At 32.5% G+C, this 22,282-nt stretch overlaps 1 protein-coding gene across 1 annotated transcript in view; it reads left to right on the top strand.

Annotated features, from left to right (window-relative positions):
• The first annotated feature begins 375 nt into the window (after window positions 1-375).
• Window positions 376-22,282, top strand: part of LOC105459158 (metabotropic glutamate receptor 8-like) — a 101,220-nt gene continuing 79,313 nt past the window's right edge. Inside the window, exons 1-2 of the mRNA XM_011704939.1 lie at window positions 376-922; window positions 21,155-21,356. Coding sequence (XP_011703241.1) covers window positions 21,157-21,356 — 200 coding nt within the window. The 5' untranslated portion in view covers window positions 376-922; window positions 21,155-21,156. The remainder of the gene's footprint in view (window positions 923-21,154; window positions 21,357-22,282) is intronic.

The following is a 22,282-nucleotide window of genomic DNA, read 5'->3' as shown; positions in this document are numbered from 1 at the left end:
TAGTGTATCTTCTTCTTCTTTTAGACTATTTAGGCTAATTATATACTCTGATCCATGATTGCTTGTGCTCTTTTCTTACTGTTTATCCTACATGAGATTGATTATATTTTGCTATTTAACTCGATTGTGGGTTAATTCAACGACGAGCTAGGAGAGAATGCGACGATGACGCGCGCGCGACACGTTCCATCGTCGCTCGCATTTCGACGGGCGCCGATGAAAAGTCGATCGATCCGTGCGGGGGTGGATCGACGGGAGCTTCTCTTTTTGAAACGTGGCCCATCCCTCTCAGGCAACCGGTAACCCCCACCGGTAGCGCTTGCGCTCAACGTTTTCTACAAGAGGCTGAGTACTGCTCGCGCGGATTTCAGTCTGACCCGCGGTACCGGCGCCGCGGTCGTCGTTGTGCGTCGTTACGAACCACCCTCTTCGAATATTCCCCATCATGATGCTCCCCGGCCTCGGCTAAGAGCGAGAGAGAGAGACAAAGAGAGAGCGATTCGAGCGAACGAGAGAAGAGCTCTTCTTTTTCGTCCCTTTTCTCTCCCGCTACCGCGATAAACCAAGCAGCGTCGTCGTCGTCGTTGTCGTAGACGTTAGCAACGACGTTGCTTCTTCTGGACGATCAACGTATGTTGAGACAAAAAAAAAAGAACGACAATATTGCGAACGGCAGTTCTGTTAGTCCTGCCTGCAGTTGTTGCGTGGACGTGGGGGTGGCAGTCCTGTGGGATTGCTCTCCGCTGAATCCCTCTTCTGCGCGGCATGTGATTGTGCCCTATATGTGTTATTTAACTATAAATAGTGAACGCGACTCTTATGGTGATGTTGTCTTTTGCATTGCTAAATAGTGGGATTGTCGACGGAGACGGAACGCGATCGCTTTTCGGTATTCGATAGCGGATATGCGACTATCTGATTGGTAATCTTAGGACGAAGCTGTCTATAGCTGTTGTGTTTTGCGCGATTGATATTCCTTCTTTCGTTCTGTTGGATGATACGTCGTTTTTACCGTTACTGTTCCATGAATGGCTCCTTTTTTTATGTTGTCATTTGTTGTTGCTGGATGCCAATTTATTGAAATTACTGTTTAATGGAATGACGATTTTTCGTTATGCTATATTATAAATGGGTTTATACTGTGTTTATATTAGATATTGTATATGTAATCTTAGTTGGTAGCTAATTAACAAAAATTTCGCTTAATTGTTTAAATAAAAATATTTTAATCTCAAAATATGCAGCATATTTTTTTGTGTTTTTAAATATGCGGAGACCGCAGTGTATTAATGAAAATTAATATTAAATTTATTTTATATTAATTAATCTTGCTTAAAAACTAAAGGTAAATGTATAGATTCCTAAAAATTACCAACATTTCTGCTGTAAAACATTCGACTATTTGGATCACGTTATCTGGCGAAAGAATAAAGCTCCGAAATAGAAAGAATGGATGAGGTCTGTATGTAACGTGCCAAGGATCGCAATAATCACAGAAATTACATTTTGGCGTAATTGGCATTCTTTACGAAATGTGGTCACGGTGTAAAATCGGATAAATTAATTATACAAAAGAATTAATGTCTCAGTGATAGTCTAGACTTATGAACGTCAAATTTTAAAAATTCTACTTAAATTTATTATAAAAACAATTTAAATATTTTAAATACTTACCCAATAAATGCGAAAAAGTTATCATCTTTAGATTATTCTTTAACATCACAAATTTCTCTTTCTCTCTCTCTCTCTCTCTCTCTCTCTCTCTCTCTCTCATAATTCAGTTAGTTAAAATACAATTAAACTTTTATCCTTCCTTAGACTACCCTCGAGTTTAAACGAGATCATGTTACACAATAAAAAAATTCAACTATCTCATTTTTGCTGGTCGCATTGCTGTGAGATTTTCGGAGGGAAATAGGATAGTCGGGACAGTTTCTCTCCATTTTAGTTGGGAAACTGGAGAGTGGATAGGGATGATGGTGCATTTAACGCGAGCATTTGTTTCTCGTTCGCTGCCTACTGTGGCGAATACGAAGCTATACTACTTGTTTCTCGTTTTGCCGCGATACATGCATCAGCGATGCTTCTACGATGCTTCTACGATTAACGTATTAACTATAACGTTGGTCGTGTTGATATTATTTGCATCTACCAACTTTTTCGAATAAATTCGTCGTGCAGATTTTGTCCATGGCGCGTAACTATCGTCTCTAAAGAGATTCGTTTCTGCGATTTTCCTCTATGCATAGCATACATTTACTGTTTGAAGTTATAAATGTCATCCGCAAGATAAATTCGCTTCCTTCCTTCAAATTTAATAGCCTTTTTGAAAAATTTTGATAATAATTTCAAAGTCTTCAATTAAAATTTAAGTAAAAATTTCAGTGTATTTTCATGGTATTCTTGTGAGTAATATAATAGCAAGAGCTAAAATGTGAAATATTATATTTAATCTAATGAGGTTTCCCAGGAAACCAGCGTACCTTGTTTTCGCAATTCACTTCGACGTAAATACGATACCATCTTGGTAGACGCGTTAGTAATATCTCCGTTTTACCAAATAGATTTCGTAAAAAATAAAAGTGGATCAGAAATGGACACAAACGAAGGAAAGCTTGCTTGCTTATCGAGAAACCATCGATGAGCGGTAAGATTCTGTAGCGAGATATCGATTGCATGGAAAAGCATCGCATTGCAAAGAACGTTTAATAGCATTTTGTTTTCCTTGAAAATTTTATTGATTACAATACCAAGATAATTAAGAATTTTAGTTCTCCAGAATTTGTCTGGTTTTTAAAATATTTATATATATCAGAAATTATATTGAAGCTTTGATGTTAAAAAAGTGAAATTAAATTAAAATTAACAATTGAGTTAAATCAAGACACGACAACGACAGACACTTAATGCAAATAAAGTGTGTTACCGCGAAATCATTTATACTTATATTTAAGAAATACTGACTGTGCTGTTTATTATTGCCGTACGTTTGCCAATTTTAGAACCTTCGTCAGCATGCAGCTCAGTTTGCCACGAATCTCAGCTATTGCATGCAAAGCGCATGTATCTTTTCTTAATGCACACAACGACGCATTGCATCCAAATGTACGATGACAGGTGTCCATTTAATGTCTCTCACGATATGGTGTGCAGCGAGAGAACGTCTCAGGAAATTGATAGTGGTCTCCCTTCACCATTTCACCCTTGTTGTTGCAAACTGTAATGGTTGTTGAAACTGCAGGAAAATGTAATTGAAACAATCGCGATTGAATCGATAATGTGAAACTCAGCTTCTATCAAGCATATGAAACGTCTATAATTTATATGCGTCATAGAGGCAAGCATAATTCATTGAGATGGTGGAACTTGAAAGCCGATATCCTAAAGAGAATTTACTTTGCGATATGTGAGCAATATAGGTCATTTCAGAAATCGTGCATTTCTTGCAAATTGCTCGGGGAAATAGGCAGTTGATTTATTTGCTAATATTTAGCAAAAATTCTCTTTGGTATAATTTAAAATTAAATAATCTTTGTTTTATCCGTTTTATTTCTTGACAAAAATATTAGATGCTATTAAAATAAAATCCGATGGCACTTAATTATACAAGTTATAGCAACAGCTAAATTTTTAATTACTCTGTTTCAAGACTATATTTGTTTTGGCAATAAAATATATTTTTAAATTAGTTGTTAAAATGCATAATTTTTAAGAAAAAAATATATGATTTTTAAAATATTATATCTATAAGATGGTTATCTCGAACACAATATACACCTAATATGCTCAAGATTTCTAAATACTGAATCTAGATTTATCTAGATTTCTTAAAATAAGTGGTTTATGTATATGTATAATCATATTATTATATGTTCCGGAAAAGCTAATGGCTAAAAAAATTTTTTTATTTAATAGATAATTTTATCAACTAGTGACACTAGTAATGTTTAAAATGAAGTATTTAAAAAATTAACATCATCTTTCTCTCTCTCTCTCTCTCTCTCTCTCTCTCTCTTTCTCTTTCTCTGTATGTACTCTCCCTATATGATGCGACTTAACTTGGAGTGTAGATATTTATTATATAGGGCTCACATAACATCGCATATGCAACGGTAATACACGAGAGGAGAAATATGCTTGAGTAACTATAAGTCATGTTACCCATCCGTGTCGAAAATTATTTATGACATTGCCAAACACATGTATAATATTGGAACCATTTTTATGTGTTCTTATAAATCTTTTCGTAAAAAAAATCTCATATTACGATAGAAATGTAAATATATTGAATTAAATTTTAATATATGATATTATTTAATAAAATTAAATCTTTTTACATGTTTTTATTCCACATTATATTACATAAATCTAAATAACTCTGAAAAGTTTTTAAAATTTTTTTTATTTTTTTTTTTCTTCCGATAATGTTTATAATATCTCATCCTTGCATTAAAAGTGACATAATTAAAAAAAAAAGATTTTAGAATTATTACCGTGAATGAGCTAGATAAACTTTGCCCTATTAGTTATCAAAAGTGAAGTAATTTAACGATATGCTTATACTTTTCATGATAAAATCGAAATTCAAAAAGTATATAGGACAGTTTTCTACAATTAATGAACTTGTCGAGACCGGTTATACCGCTAAATGCTCTCCAAGGCAATAAAATAGAATAGTAAAGTGAAAGAGATTCATCGCTATTGAGGGAAGCATTGTGCTATACGAATTCGATAAGGGGAGACTACGCGGGGAAACATTTGTCGGTTTTATGAGGATGCATTGGACATTGCCAATACCAGTATCAATCCAGTATCTAAATTTTAATCATCAGACCAATGTTAATCTTTGAAATAGCTTCGAAACGAACATGGGCTAAACGAGGCGAAGTCGAAGGCCGAGTTAAATCTCTGCTAAATCACTTAGTGATCACCGTGAGAGAACTCGCTTTGCGATTCCGTTCGCCTTTCCTTCGGATCAGCGATCTCATATTGGAGCTACGAATGGAGCTAGCAAGGAGAATGATGAGTTAGTTACACCTAAATAGGTTAAAATGAAAATACATAAGATTACTTTAAATCCAAAATCTATAAAATCTATTTTAAGCACAACTTTGTAACTATACTATTCATTATTTAATTCAACATGTAAAACATCCTCAAAAAGTACAATTTAGTATTGTATAAAGATTTCTTGCAACATCTGTGATTTAAACTCTTGATATGCGTGCATTCAGAACTCAGAGCTTGTAAGTTTGATCTCTAATAAAACCAATAACGTGTAAAACAAAATTTACAAAGGAAACTCTTACATTTGAATTATTTTAAATATTTTATATACGTATACAAAACAAAGATATAGATGGGATGGTAAAACTTTAAATTTGCAACTTAAAAATTTGCTTATTATTCAGCACTTTGAAGTAAAAATCAATTTATTCATCAATCAAACGTATGCTCTTTGAATAAATATCTAACAAGGGAATGATTGATTATAGCAATCAATTGCGCTTCGTTGTACATGATAGCGATATATTAAAAATGCGTGATTGTTTTACATGATATAAATCTGTTGAAACGTACAAATTCGTCTTCAAGGTTGAACAATGTATGAAGAAACGGCAATTCACATTTATAAATTCGTGGACTGCAATCGAGTGTGCGTCATGCGGAAGCAAGCACGTATGCAAACTATCTCCCGAAATAACTTGCTAGAGAGATAGAGAGGCAGAAGTGAAGTTGTTTCTTTCGGTACCTGTGTTTGCCTCGCGCTCCAGTATTATATCATAATGTAACGCGACAGATAATAATGTAACGACATGAGTTTCGTCGTACGACATCTCGACGAAATTTATACAGTCGTCATCACGCTTCACTCGCATATCACATATCCACTTTGTTGCATCATCGCGCACTCTTGTTTTCTTCCATGTATGTATTCCGCATTTTGTAAAGATAATCATCATGCAACATGAAAGGTGTTAAAATTTAATTGTCCTTTTGACGTATGTAACGCCGCGGTGCATTCAACGAAATTGTTGCATGTGCAGGTTGTGCGTAACATCAATCCCATTAGCGCATCAATCCATGCTTTCCGCGACTATAAATTTGACTTTGATATTGGATTACGCGAAACAAGCCTCGAATCATTAAAGCGAGATGAATATTGATTGTTAATGATAATACTGATTGAAACGATTATGATATAAAATTATAATAACTAATTATTGCTTATATATACATATTAATTCGTAACATGAATTAAATATTCGCACCAATATTAGCCATTATGTAATGTGCATTTCCAGATAAATCATAGCAATCAAATGTGTCGGTGGTGTTTCTCATGGGCCAGCAGTCATTTAAATTCGACAGTTTTAGATCAATTTTCTTGTTTTTGTAACTCATTGTAGGTATTACCTCAACGGAACTATTAGTTATTCTGTCAAAAAGAGTAAGGCAGGAATATCTTGCATGTTAATATGCAAATTAGCGAAATGTATAAAAAAAGAAAAGGTAATTCAGAATAGAGAAAATTTCTTTTGTTTGCGTCTGGCATAAATTTGAATTTTTTATCGGTGAAAAATCAACTCTCTATATCTCGACGGTTGGCGAGAGAATCCCATGTGACGTGATAACTTACGTAAATTCACATTTCATTGCATTTGCATTTGCATCATTTGTGCAATATACATATTTGAGCTTTTATAAATACATATATATGTATCTATATATGCATAGTTAAATGTTTAATGTTTTGAATTTGTTAGGTATGCGAAATGTTTGAGAAATTACGTCATAATAATGAATTTAGACTCATTAACGAATTTGAAAAGAATGGCAATAATATTGATAATCGGTTCTAAGAAATTAAATTATTTAGAAAATCAAGTTTGTAAAATAACAAAACAATCTTGCATAATTAAATGAAATAATACTATCAATGTGTATAACACATATTAATAGTTATTAATAGAAATTTGATTTACTATATTATAAAGAATGAAAAGAATCAAGAAAAGAGACTAACTAAGAAGTATATATAGTAATTTCTTATGTTAATACAAATATATAGCTTACTTTTCTAAAGTATTATTATTATTATTTTTACTCAAACGTATGCTATTGCCTTTTTCGAGTTGTAAAGTCGTTGCAGTTCAATCTTTAATGAGGATTGCAATGGAAACTTATTCCAACTAATTCTGAACTAACTATACGGCTTGCGATTTTTAAAGTAAAGTAGAGGTCATCGTATGAAGTTTTTAAATGGGATTAAAGTTAATTCAAACCAATCACCAAGTTCGTCGATAATCAGTTGTGCAAAGGTCCTATAAGTTTTCAAATCGAATTTTCAGTTTTCGATCTCATGGAAAGTCGACTAAGATGGAAGTTAAAATAATTGAAGAGGTATTCATGTTAGCCAAAGCAAATTTAATCGCTTTAGTTAGTCATTTTCACATAATAGAGTAAATTTCGATATAGAATAGATTTATATAAATTGAAGAAAATATATTAAAAAGAGATATTTTTAACTCTCTCTCTCTCTCCACCATGCGTCATGTGTATTTTTGATTTATTTACTTTTATTTATCTGTTAACTCTTTTTAGTGTTTTCACTGCCAATCTATATTCTGGACATATCTTTATATTAGTTACATTTTTTTGTACCTTTATACAGAACAATCGAGATTAAATGAATATCGACACTTCAAAGCTGTGATCGAGGCTACAAGCATATTGATATTTTGAATGTGAATAAAGCGCTTTCTGGTTTTTTACGGAAAAAGCCGAGGGCATCGATAGACAATGTTAAAATGTGAAAAGAATGAGAATCGCTATTGCTATCATGTCACAATGTGAAAATAAAAAAAGAAAAGTTGCAAAAAGAGACGTACAGAACTTTATATTTTGGGGCTGTGTGTGTGTGTGAAAACTAAATATATGATTTTTATTACTTTATTATTATGATTAGGTCTATTGAGACGAAATATTAAATATAGTTTGTTGTGTTTTAATATCAATAAAGTATAAAATAATAGTTTTTAAATATTTTACTTGAACATATGTTGTCGCCAATGTGACAACACTCCACATTGAGCTTCCGCTTGTTATGCATTTCGCGCTCGTTGGAAATCTACCAGCTCGATAATCGTCCTGTTCGATATCAATATATACATATATTGCAAATGCAAAATGCAGTTGATATACGGCTTCAAATGAGGCCAGGAATTAAAAATATTGCCTCCGACAAATATACCATGTCTGTATTTCTCTTTTATCGATAAATATGCATTTTAATTCGCATATACTGCATATATAATTTACGCGTTGCATGTAATATAGAATCTCAGAAATAAATGAACGCATTTATTGATAAAAGTGAAGGATGAATATAGACTTATTAATTTATCAAACATGATCGCAGATGAATCGCGAATATGGTGGACTATAATTGCTTGTCGATTTTAATTAACATTATAGGTTGCGTTACGAAATATTATTGTAAATGAGGTTCGAAGATTATAAACAATGAGAATTGAAAATTAAGATCAGCAAAGCAAAAATAAAATGTTCATATATTACAATTGTTGTGATAAAAAGTAATGATTAAATTAAATTCTCTCTCTAACTGCGAATAATATTTGCGAATGTTAAAGCTATGAGTGCAGAAGTGTGTGTGCGTATGTGTGCGTGTGTGCATGTGCGTGCGTGTGTATGTGCGTGCGTGTATATGTGCGTGCGTGCATGCGTAACAGACAGATAGATAGAATTTGTGCAAAAAGATAAGATTTTCTATTTATATGTATAAATTTGACTTATTTATGTGAAAATTATCGATTAAGTTTACTTTATAAGACTTTCAATACCTATTATCTTTTTATGATTTCATTTAGTTATATAATTTATAAAATAATAAGTAGTCATTAAAGTTCTCATAATCGACTATATATTAAAAGCTATTATAAAAATAGCTTTTAATATACATATGTATGTGTAAATAACTCGTACAATTTGTACGCGACACATTTAAATAATGCGTATATTGTACTAATATTGAAGCGCTCAAGCAAGGAAATATGTTTTTTGGTGACAAGACGTTCTCCAATTATACGCGGATTAAACATCACGGATGTATATGTAGTTTCAGGGCGGACGTTGCAGTGCGCGGCTGCACCGCATCTCCGCAAACAGGCCGCATGGTACATGGGACGCATAACTCGTAGTTGCACGTCCGGTCAAAATGGAGCCACGGGTATATCGATTATGGCATTTCGTCTCAGGTTTCCGGGAACCGCTAGGCTATCTAACCCGCTTGAAGGCAATGCATATCAAAGTGGGCGCGTTTCGATAAAAAAAACTCTTAATCCTTCAGCATGTCCTTGCAATACTCTTGGATATCGATGTCATTATTTTCGGGAGTCCAAAGCCGCTTATCATATAAAGAGACAAGAAAATAACAACAACAACTTTACACTTATAAAAGAGATTTAATGTTGTGTATTGATGGTTGAACAAGTTGCTCTGCATTTGAATTTTATCTAATCTATAATATAAATGAGAAATCATAATGAACTTTTATTTATTGATTCATAACATATTATCGAATCATCATATATAATCGCACCATATTTATCACATTTAGTACTTATGCTTTATATTAAATTAAAATAGCAGGTATAATTTCAACCTTCTATATATTTAACTACACATTATTTAAAAAAAGATTAGAGAGAAAAGACAAATTTTTTATATAATTGTAATATGAGAGAGAGAGAGAGAGAGAGAGAGAGAGAGAGAGAGAGAGAGAGAGAACAATGTTTTACGTGAATGCGATGTTCACGTAGCGTAAGCATGGACGATTAAAGTCAAACGATTTCGAATCGCATCGATTGTTAATACTTTTCTTAAGCGTTTCTAACTAATATCGTAATTCTTTAGTGGTTTATATCATTTTTTTTATGTTTATAACATCCATTAATTTCCGATTTGCTTTGCGTAATGCGTACCTGATGGTCCAATGACAATTCTCGATTTAACTCGCGGACGAATTTATTTCCTGATTTGAACGCCGTTGATCAGTCTCCCTTTTATCGTGGGCGTTCAGAATTCGTCCATCGAGTGACCAAAAGCGAACAAAGGCTCGATTTATCTCGAATGGAATCACCGATAGCGTTCGTACGTGGTGCAGTCCCATTGTACTGAAAATTTCACGAAAGCGACGAATAAATAGTTAATTGAGGTCACATTATTATGTTATTTCGTAACAAAATAAATTTCTAGATATTCTAAAATTTTATTTTACTGAATGTGAATTTATCACAAAACATACGAATAAAAATATTGTTTTTCTATTGTTTTATACATACAATAATATATGATTTTGATAAACAATGCCATTTTGTATAGAAATTGGACAAGTTAAGTATTTTAAATTTTATAAAAATATAAGTACCTTGCATAAACCCGTGTTAAACCCGTGTTATACCTAAATTTATTGAGTTTTGAAGATTAACTTATGCCACTTTAGGATAAACGCTTTGTATGTATGATGACACGAAGGAAGACTAATGTGAACGGAAGGGGACTTTCGCCACTCGATCTATAAATAAATCCTACGTCGCGCTTTTCATAGCCTCTGAAAGGTGCTTTTTGGTGATACGGTTTATCTGAGGAAAATCGTGGTTCGTATATTATCCGCAGTTCTCTGCTCGTACGTCCATTCTCATTTTAATTATACTACTCGCCTTATATATATATATATATATATATATCTTATTATATCTAACTCTATATTTTCCTTGGTCTCATTAATTATCATCAAGCGATTGATGTCACATTTTTTTATATTAAATTATTAAAAAATTTCTAAAACAATTATTTTTTTCCTGATAGTTTTATATTGAATTAAAATAAACGTCATATTCACATTCATTTTTAAACTAAATAGAAAATTATAGTTCTACAAAAGATGTACTAATTTGATATCAGTGAACAATGAATGATGATGCCGTACTCACATACAATTGGTCGAAGGTTAACGTCATTAACATTAAATTCTCCCATTGATTATAGACTATAACAATCGATAAGATGACACGATATTAAACTCCACGGGTAGTCACTTGAAATATGCGTATATAATTCTGTTCCGTATCGCATCGCATCGATCAATTATGTTGACGTCCACATAATTCGCAGTCTGCAATGTCAACATAACGTGTTGCGTATCCGTGTCGAATATCAGAACGTATAATTTTGAATAAATCTTGCCAAGAAATTTTTATCCTTTTTGCATTCCCGATATTCGCGTGTGCGTACACCCGATTTCTTGAATCCTCCGTAGGGGTGCCTTTCTCCCTAGTTTATCCCTGCCAACTCGTGTGCAATTTCGGCCAAATCAACGAAACGCACGAGTGACTCCCACGTCGCGAATATCGACGAGGATATTGCAGTGCGCGGTCAGAATGCAAATATCGAGGATGCGACAAGCGTTCCACTGCATTATCCTTATACGACTGTGATTTTCTTCTCAATTCTTTAAAAAATCTAATTTTTCGCTGCAAGAAAATTAACCTTTCGAAATGCTTCTGCTACTATTTGTTTGTCTCATCTTGTTATCCATTGTTGTTGTTAGTGGCCTCTATTACGTTATAGTACACATTTTGCTGTTTCATCCACGGGAGAATCGAAAATATCCAGGTTCGAGATGTGTTTGAAATAAAACTGCATTATTGTCGATATTATCGAAGCGTGCACATCACGCCTAATAAGATTAGGAAAGCAAAATGCAGGCATCAGTTACATAATTTTATTAAATGTTTTATTGACAATTTCACTATATATTATATAGATTAAAGGTATAGTTGTGATTGTCTAATATGAGAACATGAAACATGAGATTTTTCTATTGCATGTATTATTGTGTCAAGTACATAATGATATTTTGATAAATCTATATCTTTTTTACTAAGAATTTCTAAGTTGAATATTAATGACACAGACATTTCATTTTGATCAATAGGTATTTCTATCTTTTACCGCAAATCGTGAAAAAGTGACGCACGGATTTTTCACGTTCGATGACCGCGTTCATTCAGTCGTGACGCGAAGTAATCCGCTTGGAAAAAAGGTGCAAGAATCTCCACGGAGAAGTCGCTCACTCCTCTGTCCTCGAGTTTTCAATTCCGGTACGTCGATAAAATCTCGCCGCTCCGCATTTCTGTTAAGGAAACCTTCGGATTTTCTCGCGCCCGGACGCGCTCCTGTGCGATCATAAAGATGATAATGTCCCCAATACAATATTCTAATGTAGTAGAGCACGTTGCATGTTGAAGAGATAGATTATTTAGATATAAAAATCTATTATTTTAAGCACATTGCTGAAAAAAAAGTAAATTCTAGAATAATTTCTTCTGCATACAGTTATATATTTTTTAAGCTAAATTCTATTGTACACAATTTTATTTTGACATGCAGTTACTCTACTCGTAAAAAAGTGATATTTGTTCTTATTTATTTAAGTAATTACCATTTCAAAAATATTGATTTGAGAAATAATTAATTTTGATATTATTAAAATAATAGCTTTATTATATATAATTATAATTTGATTTCTTATTATTTTGTATTTTTGTATAGATTACATTTTATGCGTCATGATACGTTCTTTATATTCTCTTCGTTTTGTTAATTAATTTTAATTAGTTTGCAGTAACTTTGATAAATGTTATTGTTCTTTTTAGTTTAAATGCTCGTCTTGCTTAAAATAAAAACTTGCAATCATTTTTTAATAAAATAAAATTTAAAATCGCCCAGTTCGTGTTTTTTTTAAGTTGAAGAGATTATTGTGATTGAGATATATCTCCAAATTATTCAGTGTATTTGTATCCACGAAATTTTTACGTGATATCAAAGCTATAACATTATCGCACTTTAACGCGTTATGGATCATGAGCACGTCATCAGGAAAATCAATAAGAATTGGACGAGGAGGTCAAGAGATAACATGAGAGTTAACGACGTAGGGCAGGTATCGAAGATATTACGAAATGAAAATGGATAGTCAAATGTGAATGAGCTCTTATTCAATTTATTTAGAGAACGGTTCAACTTTCCTTATTTCAGTGACACGCTATGACTATAGTTTAATTTGGTGTTTTACTTCAAATCAAACATTAAGTAAAACTTTATTAGCGTTTCGTTCCAATGCATATATATATATATGACTCGTGTTTTTTTTTTTTAGACAAATATATCGTAGAAATGTATTGTACTACAAGAGCGTGTGTAAAAAAGTGTGGCTTGGATTAAACTGAGGAATGATACAAACACTTACAATTAGTTTAACACTTTGCTCTCTAGGAAATATCTGTCGAATCCATGTTGACACATTGATTTAATCACGTCGATATTGCTTGACAATGCTCGGTGAAAGAACTAGCCCGGAAGGGGTTTAAATTACTCGCAGAAATTGCATCGTGGCTCGTATTGAGGGGGTTGTTGGGAGAAACACTTGACTGTAAGTTCTGTGGTGTGCCCATCCTAATTGGTTTTCCGTGTATACGTTCCGGCATACGTTTCTCGACGATCCCGACAGACAACGCGAGCAAGGAACGCGAGTATTGTGCTTACTCATTCGGCTGTGTGGAATTACAGGCAGGACCGCTTGACAATAACAATAACGATGTTGGGCACACACGTGACAAATTGTCCCGAATGGCCCATCTTCTTACGTCACGTCTGTAGATTAGAATGTCAGACCTTATATACACTAATGCTCAATTATTTCTCAATTGAATATTCTGGTTGTATAAGTTATTAACGTGATGACATATATGGTTTCAATGATATATAGGATCGGAACTGGAAAAGAAAAATATGACTGTGAAACGTTCTTACCAGAAAATATATTAATTTTATCTGCATTAATATACTGTAAAAAAAAACTTTGTGTGTATATACTTTTCTTTTTTGTGTAAAATTATCCCAAAACAAATAGAATACGAACCCTTTTTTCATCTGTGGCGTATTGTTCTCCATATTTTTTACTTTATTAATTTACTAGAGTGAGCTAGAGAAGCGTGATTTAATCCAAGAGAATGCACAATACGAAATAATAACTGACAATGAAATACGAAAACATTGAAAATGATCATAGATTACGCCATCTTGCGAAAAGCTTTCTCATGCTAGTGGCCACTTCCTATTGGAAGCGGAAATGGAGATTCGCAGTCGGCTCGCGCGCACCAAACGAGAATTGCTCCAAGTCGTAAAGTGACTCTCAGCTATGATCGATGTGTCGGCTTGACTACCTCATATCGCATCGGCGAATTCTGCCGATTCAGCATTTTGCGGAGTAGAAGTTTCATTCGTGGATCCGAGAAGAGAACAGCAATTTTATTTGTATGTCCCCATATTTATTACGATCGTAACAAATAAGAATATTTCTCAATAATTTATGTTTGTTATCGTACAATTATTTATTTTCAAAAATCATATTAATATTTTTTAATTTCAAGATGTTATAAGTATTTTGTAAAATTTATTACCGATACTTTTTACCTTCCACGATTTACACATTTTACTCTGACGTAACAAGTACATAGTAACAAGTATAAATTGATTCTTCAGGCGTTATGACATTCGATAATATTATTGCAATAAAAATGATTTGATATCTCCATCAAGGTGCAACAGGGAAATCATCATTGCGAATTTCAATGGACTACTTTGTTCACTCTATTCGAATTATTCCATGTACTTTGTAAGGAGAACTAAGATCCCACCGCACATCAAGATTTAATGGCGAACAAGTACCGCTCGAGAACTCGCGGAATCCATTAAGAGTAGTGCCAGGCTTATGAACAAAGAAAAGGGATAACGGAAAAAGGGGTTAGACGAACGAAGAGATGAATAGCTTTATATGAATTTGATGTTTTAATAATTTCCGATCTGCACGGCATAAAGTCTGTAACTTTCGTTTTACGGAAGCAGCGCGGATAGCGCAAACGAATGGGAAATTGGCGGGTAATGAGTTTTAGATGAAGCCTCCAGACTCGAGGGCAGCTATCGATCAATATATGTATAACGATAGTAGAGAGCTCTTTTGGGAAGGTCTTTTCCACGTTGCTTTTTTTATTTAAAAGAGTATCTAACAATATGAAGAATTTTCTAGTTTAAATAAGTATTTTTACTTGAAAATTTTAGTTTAATGGCCATAATATATCTAGCTCTTTATCTATTAATATTTTTAATTTGTTAGAAAGAACATCTTTATGATTTTGCATGATAATTCTATAAATACAAAAAATAGAACGTACACATTGACATAGACGTATGCACAGCAAGTATAATAGATTTAAAGAATAAGCGATAACTGTTCTCGAATTTTTTTTAAGTTTGAGGAGGAATTTTTTTTTGTTAATTGACGTACCAAAACTTGTATGTGAATTTCTATCAGTATGTATACATATATATACAAAAGCACAAATATGAGTTTAAGATATAAAAATTATTAATATTATATTAATGATATAATTAATTATATCATTAATATAATATTAATAATTTTTATATTTTAAACTCATATTTGTGCTTTTGTTAGAAAACAGCTCTTCAATTTTGTTTATATTTGAGATTAAACTTGATTTCTTAGGCGAGGGAGAGGGAAGTAGTAAGGAAGAGGTATAGGAGAACGAATGTTTACTTTCTGTCGCATACCCCAACCTTCTACATTGGAAAATAGAAGGAGCTCAACTATCTGACAACAGTCCCCTGAAGGTATAGAATGTCGTCTTTGACATTATCCCTCGTCTTCATGCCGATGATTCTTAAACAAACTGACGCCAACCGCCAAGAGCTTTCTCACAGCTTATATTTTGTCCTTTACACTTTATATTTGAGTCGCGACTTTTCTTTTAACCCATTAAGCACCAGTCTTCATAAAGAGCACATAAGTTTTCTTCGCAACCTGACCAATGAGAGGAAAGTTTATCAAGCGACATGTATATAATGTTTGCGCATTATTAAGAAATACGAGAAGTATATAAATGTATAAAAAATATAGAGAAGATACTGAACAAATTATAACATACTTATGCGTACGTTACGTACGTATACATCTGAATATACCCTAGTATAGCATTTTCTGCAAAAATTTATTTTATAGCAAAATTTGTGTGCAATTAAATGCAGCAGAATTCAGCAATTTGCTGCAAGATTCGTGTACTGTACATGCAAATAAACTGTAGATACTTACGACAGAAATCGAGCTATCTTGAAGATTCTTCGTGATTGCAATTTAATTGACAAGCAATTTAATATTTTTGATGGATCTAATCCAGGTTCGTTTCCTGGCTGAGGTGATATTTTTCGCAATAAATTTCTTTACAAGTTTGGGGGGGGGGGAAGGGATTCTTATAGATGCTTACATTAGCATTAAAAATATATTAAATTGCTTGTCAATTTAATTCGTTATAGTGAATTCCGGCTTTATGTAAGAACTGTGTTTTAAGTCCGACAAAAATGCGGCGCATAGTTTGTGTGTGGCTGAATAATGTAACAATAAAAATTATTACATCCGTGTCAGTTTGCATAGGCACTATTTAGTTATTATATATGATTTATTTATTGGGAGCCTTAAGTTCTTCAAGTTATAAATATAAATTATTAATATTACACTTTTGCTTTATTTTTTAAAGACGTAATTGTCTTTTAAACGACGAAATTATATCGACGACAAGGAAGGATCGTAAGATCAGAATTTCTTCGATGTTTCATGATCTCAAAAATCTATACTAAGCTGACTCTTATTGGACTCCTCAAGACCATTTTCAAGAAAGCCCTTTCGATCGGAACTTCGGAGAACTTATTCGAGCAAGGGCATTCCACTTCCTTCGAGAGAAAGTTCGCGATATTAAAACGATGTAAAAGTTTAATCGGTAGATATTCAATACTTGTCGCGTATAGCGTCCAATGGTCATGTTTATGATTTTCTATAATATTTCGGCATACATAACTTCTCTTAAGTAAAGCACGTTTTAAACGTATGTTTATAAAATTAAATACTTGTGTCTTACATTACTTGAAACTTAATTTAATAATAAGATTTTTGCTAAATTAAACTCTTCTAAACGAAATATAATCTTAAGAATTGAGATTACACTTTACATTAAAATTAAATTTTTAGAAATTAATGTTCTATTATTATAAGACTTTTGTATAAAGTGCAATGCTATTTTATTCGTATAAAATAATGGTATGCGCTTAACGTGTTATAAACCCCTCGAGTTTGCAAGGACGCATATAATATTCCACTAATATGCGCTTAATTAACCCATATTTCTACCGACATAAAGAGCCATGCTGAAGCTTTCTGGCTTTTTTGCAAGTGCTCTTCTGTCCTCTTAAATGTACCACGTTTTAATAGGGAGCAAACGCGTATTAAAGTCACATCAATTATAAACGCAAGTTTTGCACATGATAACTTTTTCTCATATCGTATGTCTGACGTAAAAAAATTTAATCGGATACATATCTCAATTGTCTCTAAATTAACTAAACTATTATTTTTTTTTTATTTAAAGTTTACTTGAAGTTGAATTATAAATTTAACAAAAATTTGTAATATCTTGCTCAGAATGTATATTTGATATCTCACAAAGGACATTTGTAAAACAGCTTTTAACGATCTCAATTTATGAAATTATTATAAATTTCGCAAACAACAAATGGTCATCGGTGCTGAGAATTAAAAACGCGTTCTCATTTCTATGACGTCTATGTCTGCTGCATGATGCTTTAATTAAAAACTAATTAAATTGGCTTTCCCTCTTCTTTTCGGGTCAACTAGTTTTGATCGGTACTCAATCTCATTTTTTTTTAACCAAGAACTGAAAACTGGTACTTACTCGTACAATCAAAAATTCAATCAAAAATAAAATTAATGAAATGAAGAATTAAGAATGGAATTTATGCAATGGGGAAATATTGATTCTTTGAAATATTTAAACAAAAGTAAATATACATAATTAGTAATTACTTTTGCAATTTTGAATAAGAATCGTAAATTGTAGACTAGAACAATTTTTGCAAACAGAATAGATAATAGGTATGTTCTCATTAGAGAACCTACTTGCGAAAGACGGATAATTGGAATTGCGAAAGGAGTTGAATGTCATGTGATTATCCTTCATCGCAACATTTTCGCAGTCGTCGCGGAATGTCGGATTTCACGATCGCGAAATCTATCTTGAATTACCAGACGAGACGTCATCGAATGTAGTCGACTTCACTACGAAGAGATGAAAGTCATACTCGGCTCTTTCTGGATCAGGTTTAATATCTGGAAGGGTTGGTTACGGGAGGGCAAAAGCTGAGAGGCATAAAGAAAAAAGTAAAATAAAAGAGATGCGGATGAAAGTTAAGAGGAAGGAAGACGGGAAGCTGAGTGCAAAATAAAAGAGAGAAAGAGATATACGAGACATGCGCGAGGGAAAACGTACGTGATGCAAAAGATGGAGGTAGAACACATCGGGAATAATGTCATATCGATTTTCCGAGCCCTTTTTTCGCCGTCTGTGGCGTCGATGTCGAAGGGCGTCCATAGTCCGCAACTCGAGCGTTAAAATTTTCAAGTAAACTTTTGTAAAATACATGTCTTATTTCTCTTGTCCTTAAATGGACGTAATTTCATGGGTAATATGTAACCCATTATTTGCATGCGTTTGCTGCATAAATCAATCATCTCGATTCATTATAAAATAGATAACGGAAAATAATGGAAATTCATATAAATTGTGAAATTTTGTTGAAATAAGTACACAAGTAAACGCGTTAATTCTGATAGTATCTCGTTTAAATTTATTGGTATTCCTGTAGCGCTGACATTGCAGCTATTTAAATCTCGTCTCATATTTATATCATAGACGGTTTAAACAGGCATTCTGAGCACTAAATTCGCGACGCGAATACTAGATCCTGAGGTCGCTGTGCTTTCAAGATTGATTTACACAGCTCTTAAAATAAACAGCTCGTACTACGAAGACGCTACATTATTTTATCGGACATTCCTTCTGCAAACAGCTGGTTGTAATCGTGATCCCGATATAGAAATCCCGGCAACGATTTTCGCAGACAACGTATTGCAAATTAATTTTCACCGCGATGGATTGGAACATGCGGGAAGCTCGATAAGAAGCATGCCTTTTGTCTCGCAAACTATAGAATTTCCCGTATTTTTCCACAATACCGAATAAAATGGTCGCCTGTTGGTGATATACCTGTTATGGTGTATGGTGGCTCATCTACTTCAATAATCTATCTTCCCTCTTATTTCATCTTTCGATTCCCCGGTATTTTCGCGCGTAATCGCTTTTACGCTCGTTTAACCTTATTCCATTCACTCGAGTCGTATTCGTGTAGCTAATGCGCATTGCGCTTACATTACCTTTGTATTTTGCATGTCAAATGTGTCGTTATCGTATGAATTCCAGATAATTAGCTTGAGATGTTCCATTAATGCGGTATGTATGCATATTCTACTTACAATTAGAAGGTACTTTTAGTATCTCTCAGATGGTACAATTTAATGTTACAGCCACTCAACATAAGAGCCATTTATATACGCATCTCAAACCGATCATTGTAGCAGCTCTATGTTACTTCAAAACACATATTTCTTAACAAATTTAAAAATAAGTTTTTTTTTATAATACTAAGACTGAAAAAATTTGTGTCATAAGACACCAATTTTTATAGTTTTTATAATTTATTAGTTAATGTGTGACATTTATTAGATTCCATATAATGTACATACGTATAAAGTTGGCTTTATGCATCCATTCTATTTTCGTGTCAAAGTGACCTAATAAATCACGTGTATATTTGCAAATTTATCGCATCGATCGTGAATAACAAATATAAACGTTGTATAGCAATCTCCATGATTTTTTACATGAATTACGGTTGCACATTTTATAAGATTTGAAGGATCTGCAACACCTACGATATGACTTTCATATAATTTAGTTTCGTGTTACGATGTTATACGTAACGTTAATCCGACGTATTCTTTCACTATCTTGGTACTCTTTATAGTATATTTCCTTTCTCTCAATATACTAAACGCGCGCGCGTCACATGTTTCTCTTCTTCTCATATTTTCTTTCACATTTTACGTCTTCTCGAGTATGCGATAGTAAGATATATATACATACATATAAGCTAGAGTAAAATAAATTGAGCATAGAAATTATGTATTAGATTTCGAGATTTCAATGATGTCAAATTCGAAAAATTGTCGGAGATCCTATCTTTTTGCTTTTGATTCCTTAAACTCGATTACTTTTATGATAATCGCTATCAGATTTTCTGGGATGTACGATGGCATGAGGAATTATGCGCCTCCGAAGAAACTTCATCGAGCTACTGTGACGGTGACAAATTGCTCGATTTCAAGAGCTGCGCGATTCCTATATCCTTTAACTTTCCGTTTCTATCCGCTTCGGCCGTTTATCAGGAAACTTCAGATTTCATTCCATAATGCATTTATCCTTTCATATACTAATGCAATTTATTTCGCTCATGTAACTGAAATATATCAATCAACTTTCAATTTATTGATAGATTTTTAATATCGATACCTTATCTATTTATAATTTTTCTCATTTTAAGAGATTGAACTTGTAAAATAGTAAAAAAAATTGAATTCCAAATAGATTTTTATTATTTTTAGTAAAACAAATTTTATCCTAAAGATATAATGCGCACAAATTAATTATAAATGTAGTTGTACCTTGTTTACTGTATGCATAAAATAAGTTTTATTCTTTTCTACAGAAAAAAAATATTTTATTCAAAAACATTCCTTCTAATTTTTATTTTAATAAAAAGATATTATCTAATATACACACATACTTTGAACGTAATATATAGAGAATAAATAATTAAATTATATAGTTTTTACTTTTCAAGATGACTCTAAGGCATTGCTCGTAATGCATTAATATATTTTGAATATTTCGAATGACTAACAATAAGTTAAGGTTTGCATGCGCGCGATTAGAAAAGGGATTTTCCATCCTAAGATTGGAATGCCGCTTCTACGAATCGCAATATCCAAGAAATTTTAGAGAATGGCACGATTTATCATTTCCAGAAATGAAAACATTTGGAGTCCTGCCGTGTCCTGACGAAGCAGAGTCAGGAACGAATCGACTCGAGTGTATCGAAGGATTACATGCACGAGTAGATATCTCAATTTTGTTCTTGATTACTCGAACATCGCCAAAATTGAAGGCGCAGTTTTCTTTTGTCACTTCTGTTTCCTGTGCGTCTGGAGTAAACCAGTCAAAGAACAGGTAAACTAAAATATGAGATTAGAATTTGAAATTAATCAGATCAAGTTTTTTAATAGAATCTAAGCCTTTTAAAAATCCGATCAATTATGCTTTTTACGAGAAGAATCAAGGAAAATAAAATATTTGAGAAAGAAGAAATTGTCGTCATTTATATAATAAAAAGTATTATTTAAAACTTAATATGAAACTAGTCAAAGAAATCTATTACACTTGTATATGTCTTTGTATTCTTGAAATATTATAAGTACACACCTGTATGTACAGATGTTTTACAATTACATCTGTAAATCTTTTCTTATAATTTGCTTTTAAACGTCTTACTAAAATTCCAAGGTCAAAGGAGGAATAAGTTGAATCCAATAAAAAACGGATAACTAAACAGACGATTCCTTCTCTCTTTACTATAAATTCTATTTCTCTGGATTTAATTAAAGAATTACGTGAATCAATATTTGACTGAACAAATTATTTAAATTGCTTTTTCCTTTTCTTGGATGTAATTGATCTACTCATCGGATAAAAGAAGTACTGCCTACTTTTTTTTAAGCGATTTGTTAGAAACAAATTAGTAGTTTAACAAATGCTAAATTCTATATTTTATTTTTTAAATAAAATTTTTTACAATCTAAACATTTATATATGCTATTTTATTCTTTACTTTAATTGTCATTGAAGGTCTGATTGCAAATCTGGCAATAATTTTTATAGTTTTTAATAAATAGTGGTTTATCGTTTGAATTCATTTAATTGTTAATTGGAAATATTAATCATATCTTGATCAAATATGGCACAAAAAAGCACATTCTATCTATAGTATCACTATTGTTAGTTGCAATACTAATTTTTGTACTATATCTACAGTATATTAATTTTTTTAATATTTAATTCTTGTGATTAGACGTTTCTCTCTCTCTCTCTCTCTCTCT

The sequence above is a fragment of the Wasmannia auropunctata genome, unplaced genomic scaffold (assembly GCF_000956235.1).
Source record: "Wasmannia auropunctata unplaced genomic scaffold, wasmannia.A_1.0 LD334208.1, whole genome shotgun sequence".
Classification (NCBI taxonomy): Eukaryota; Metazoa; Arthropoda; class Insecta; order Hymenoptera; family Formicidae; genus Wasmannia; species Wasmannia auropunctata.
The sequence above is the reverse complement of the archived record's forward strand: the minus strand, read 5'-3'. Positions and strand labels throughout refer to the sequence as shown.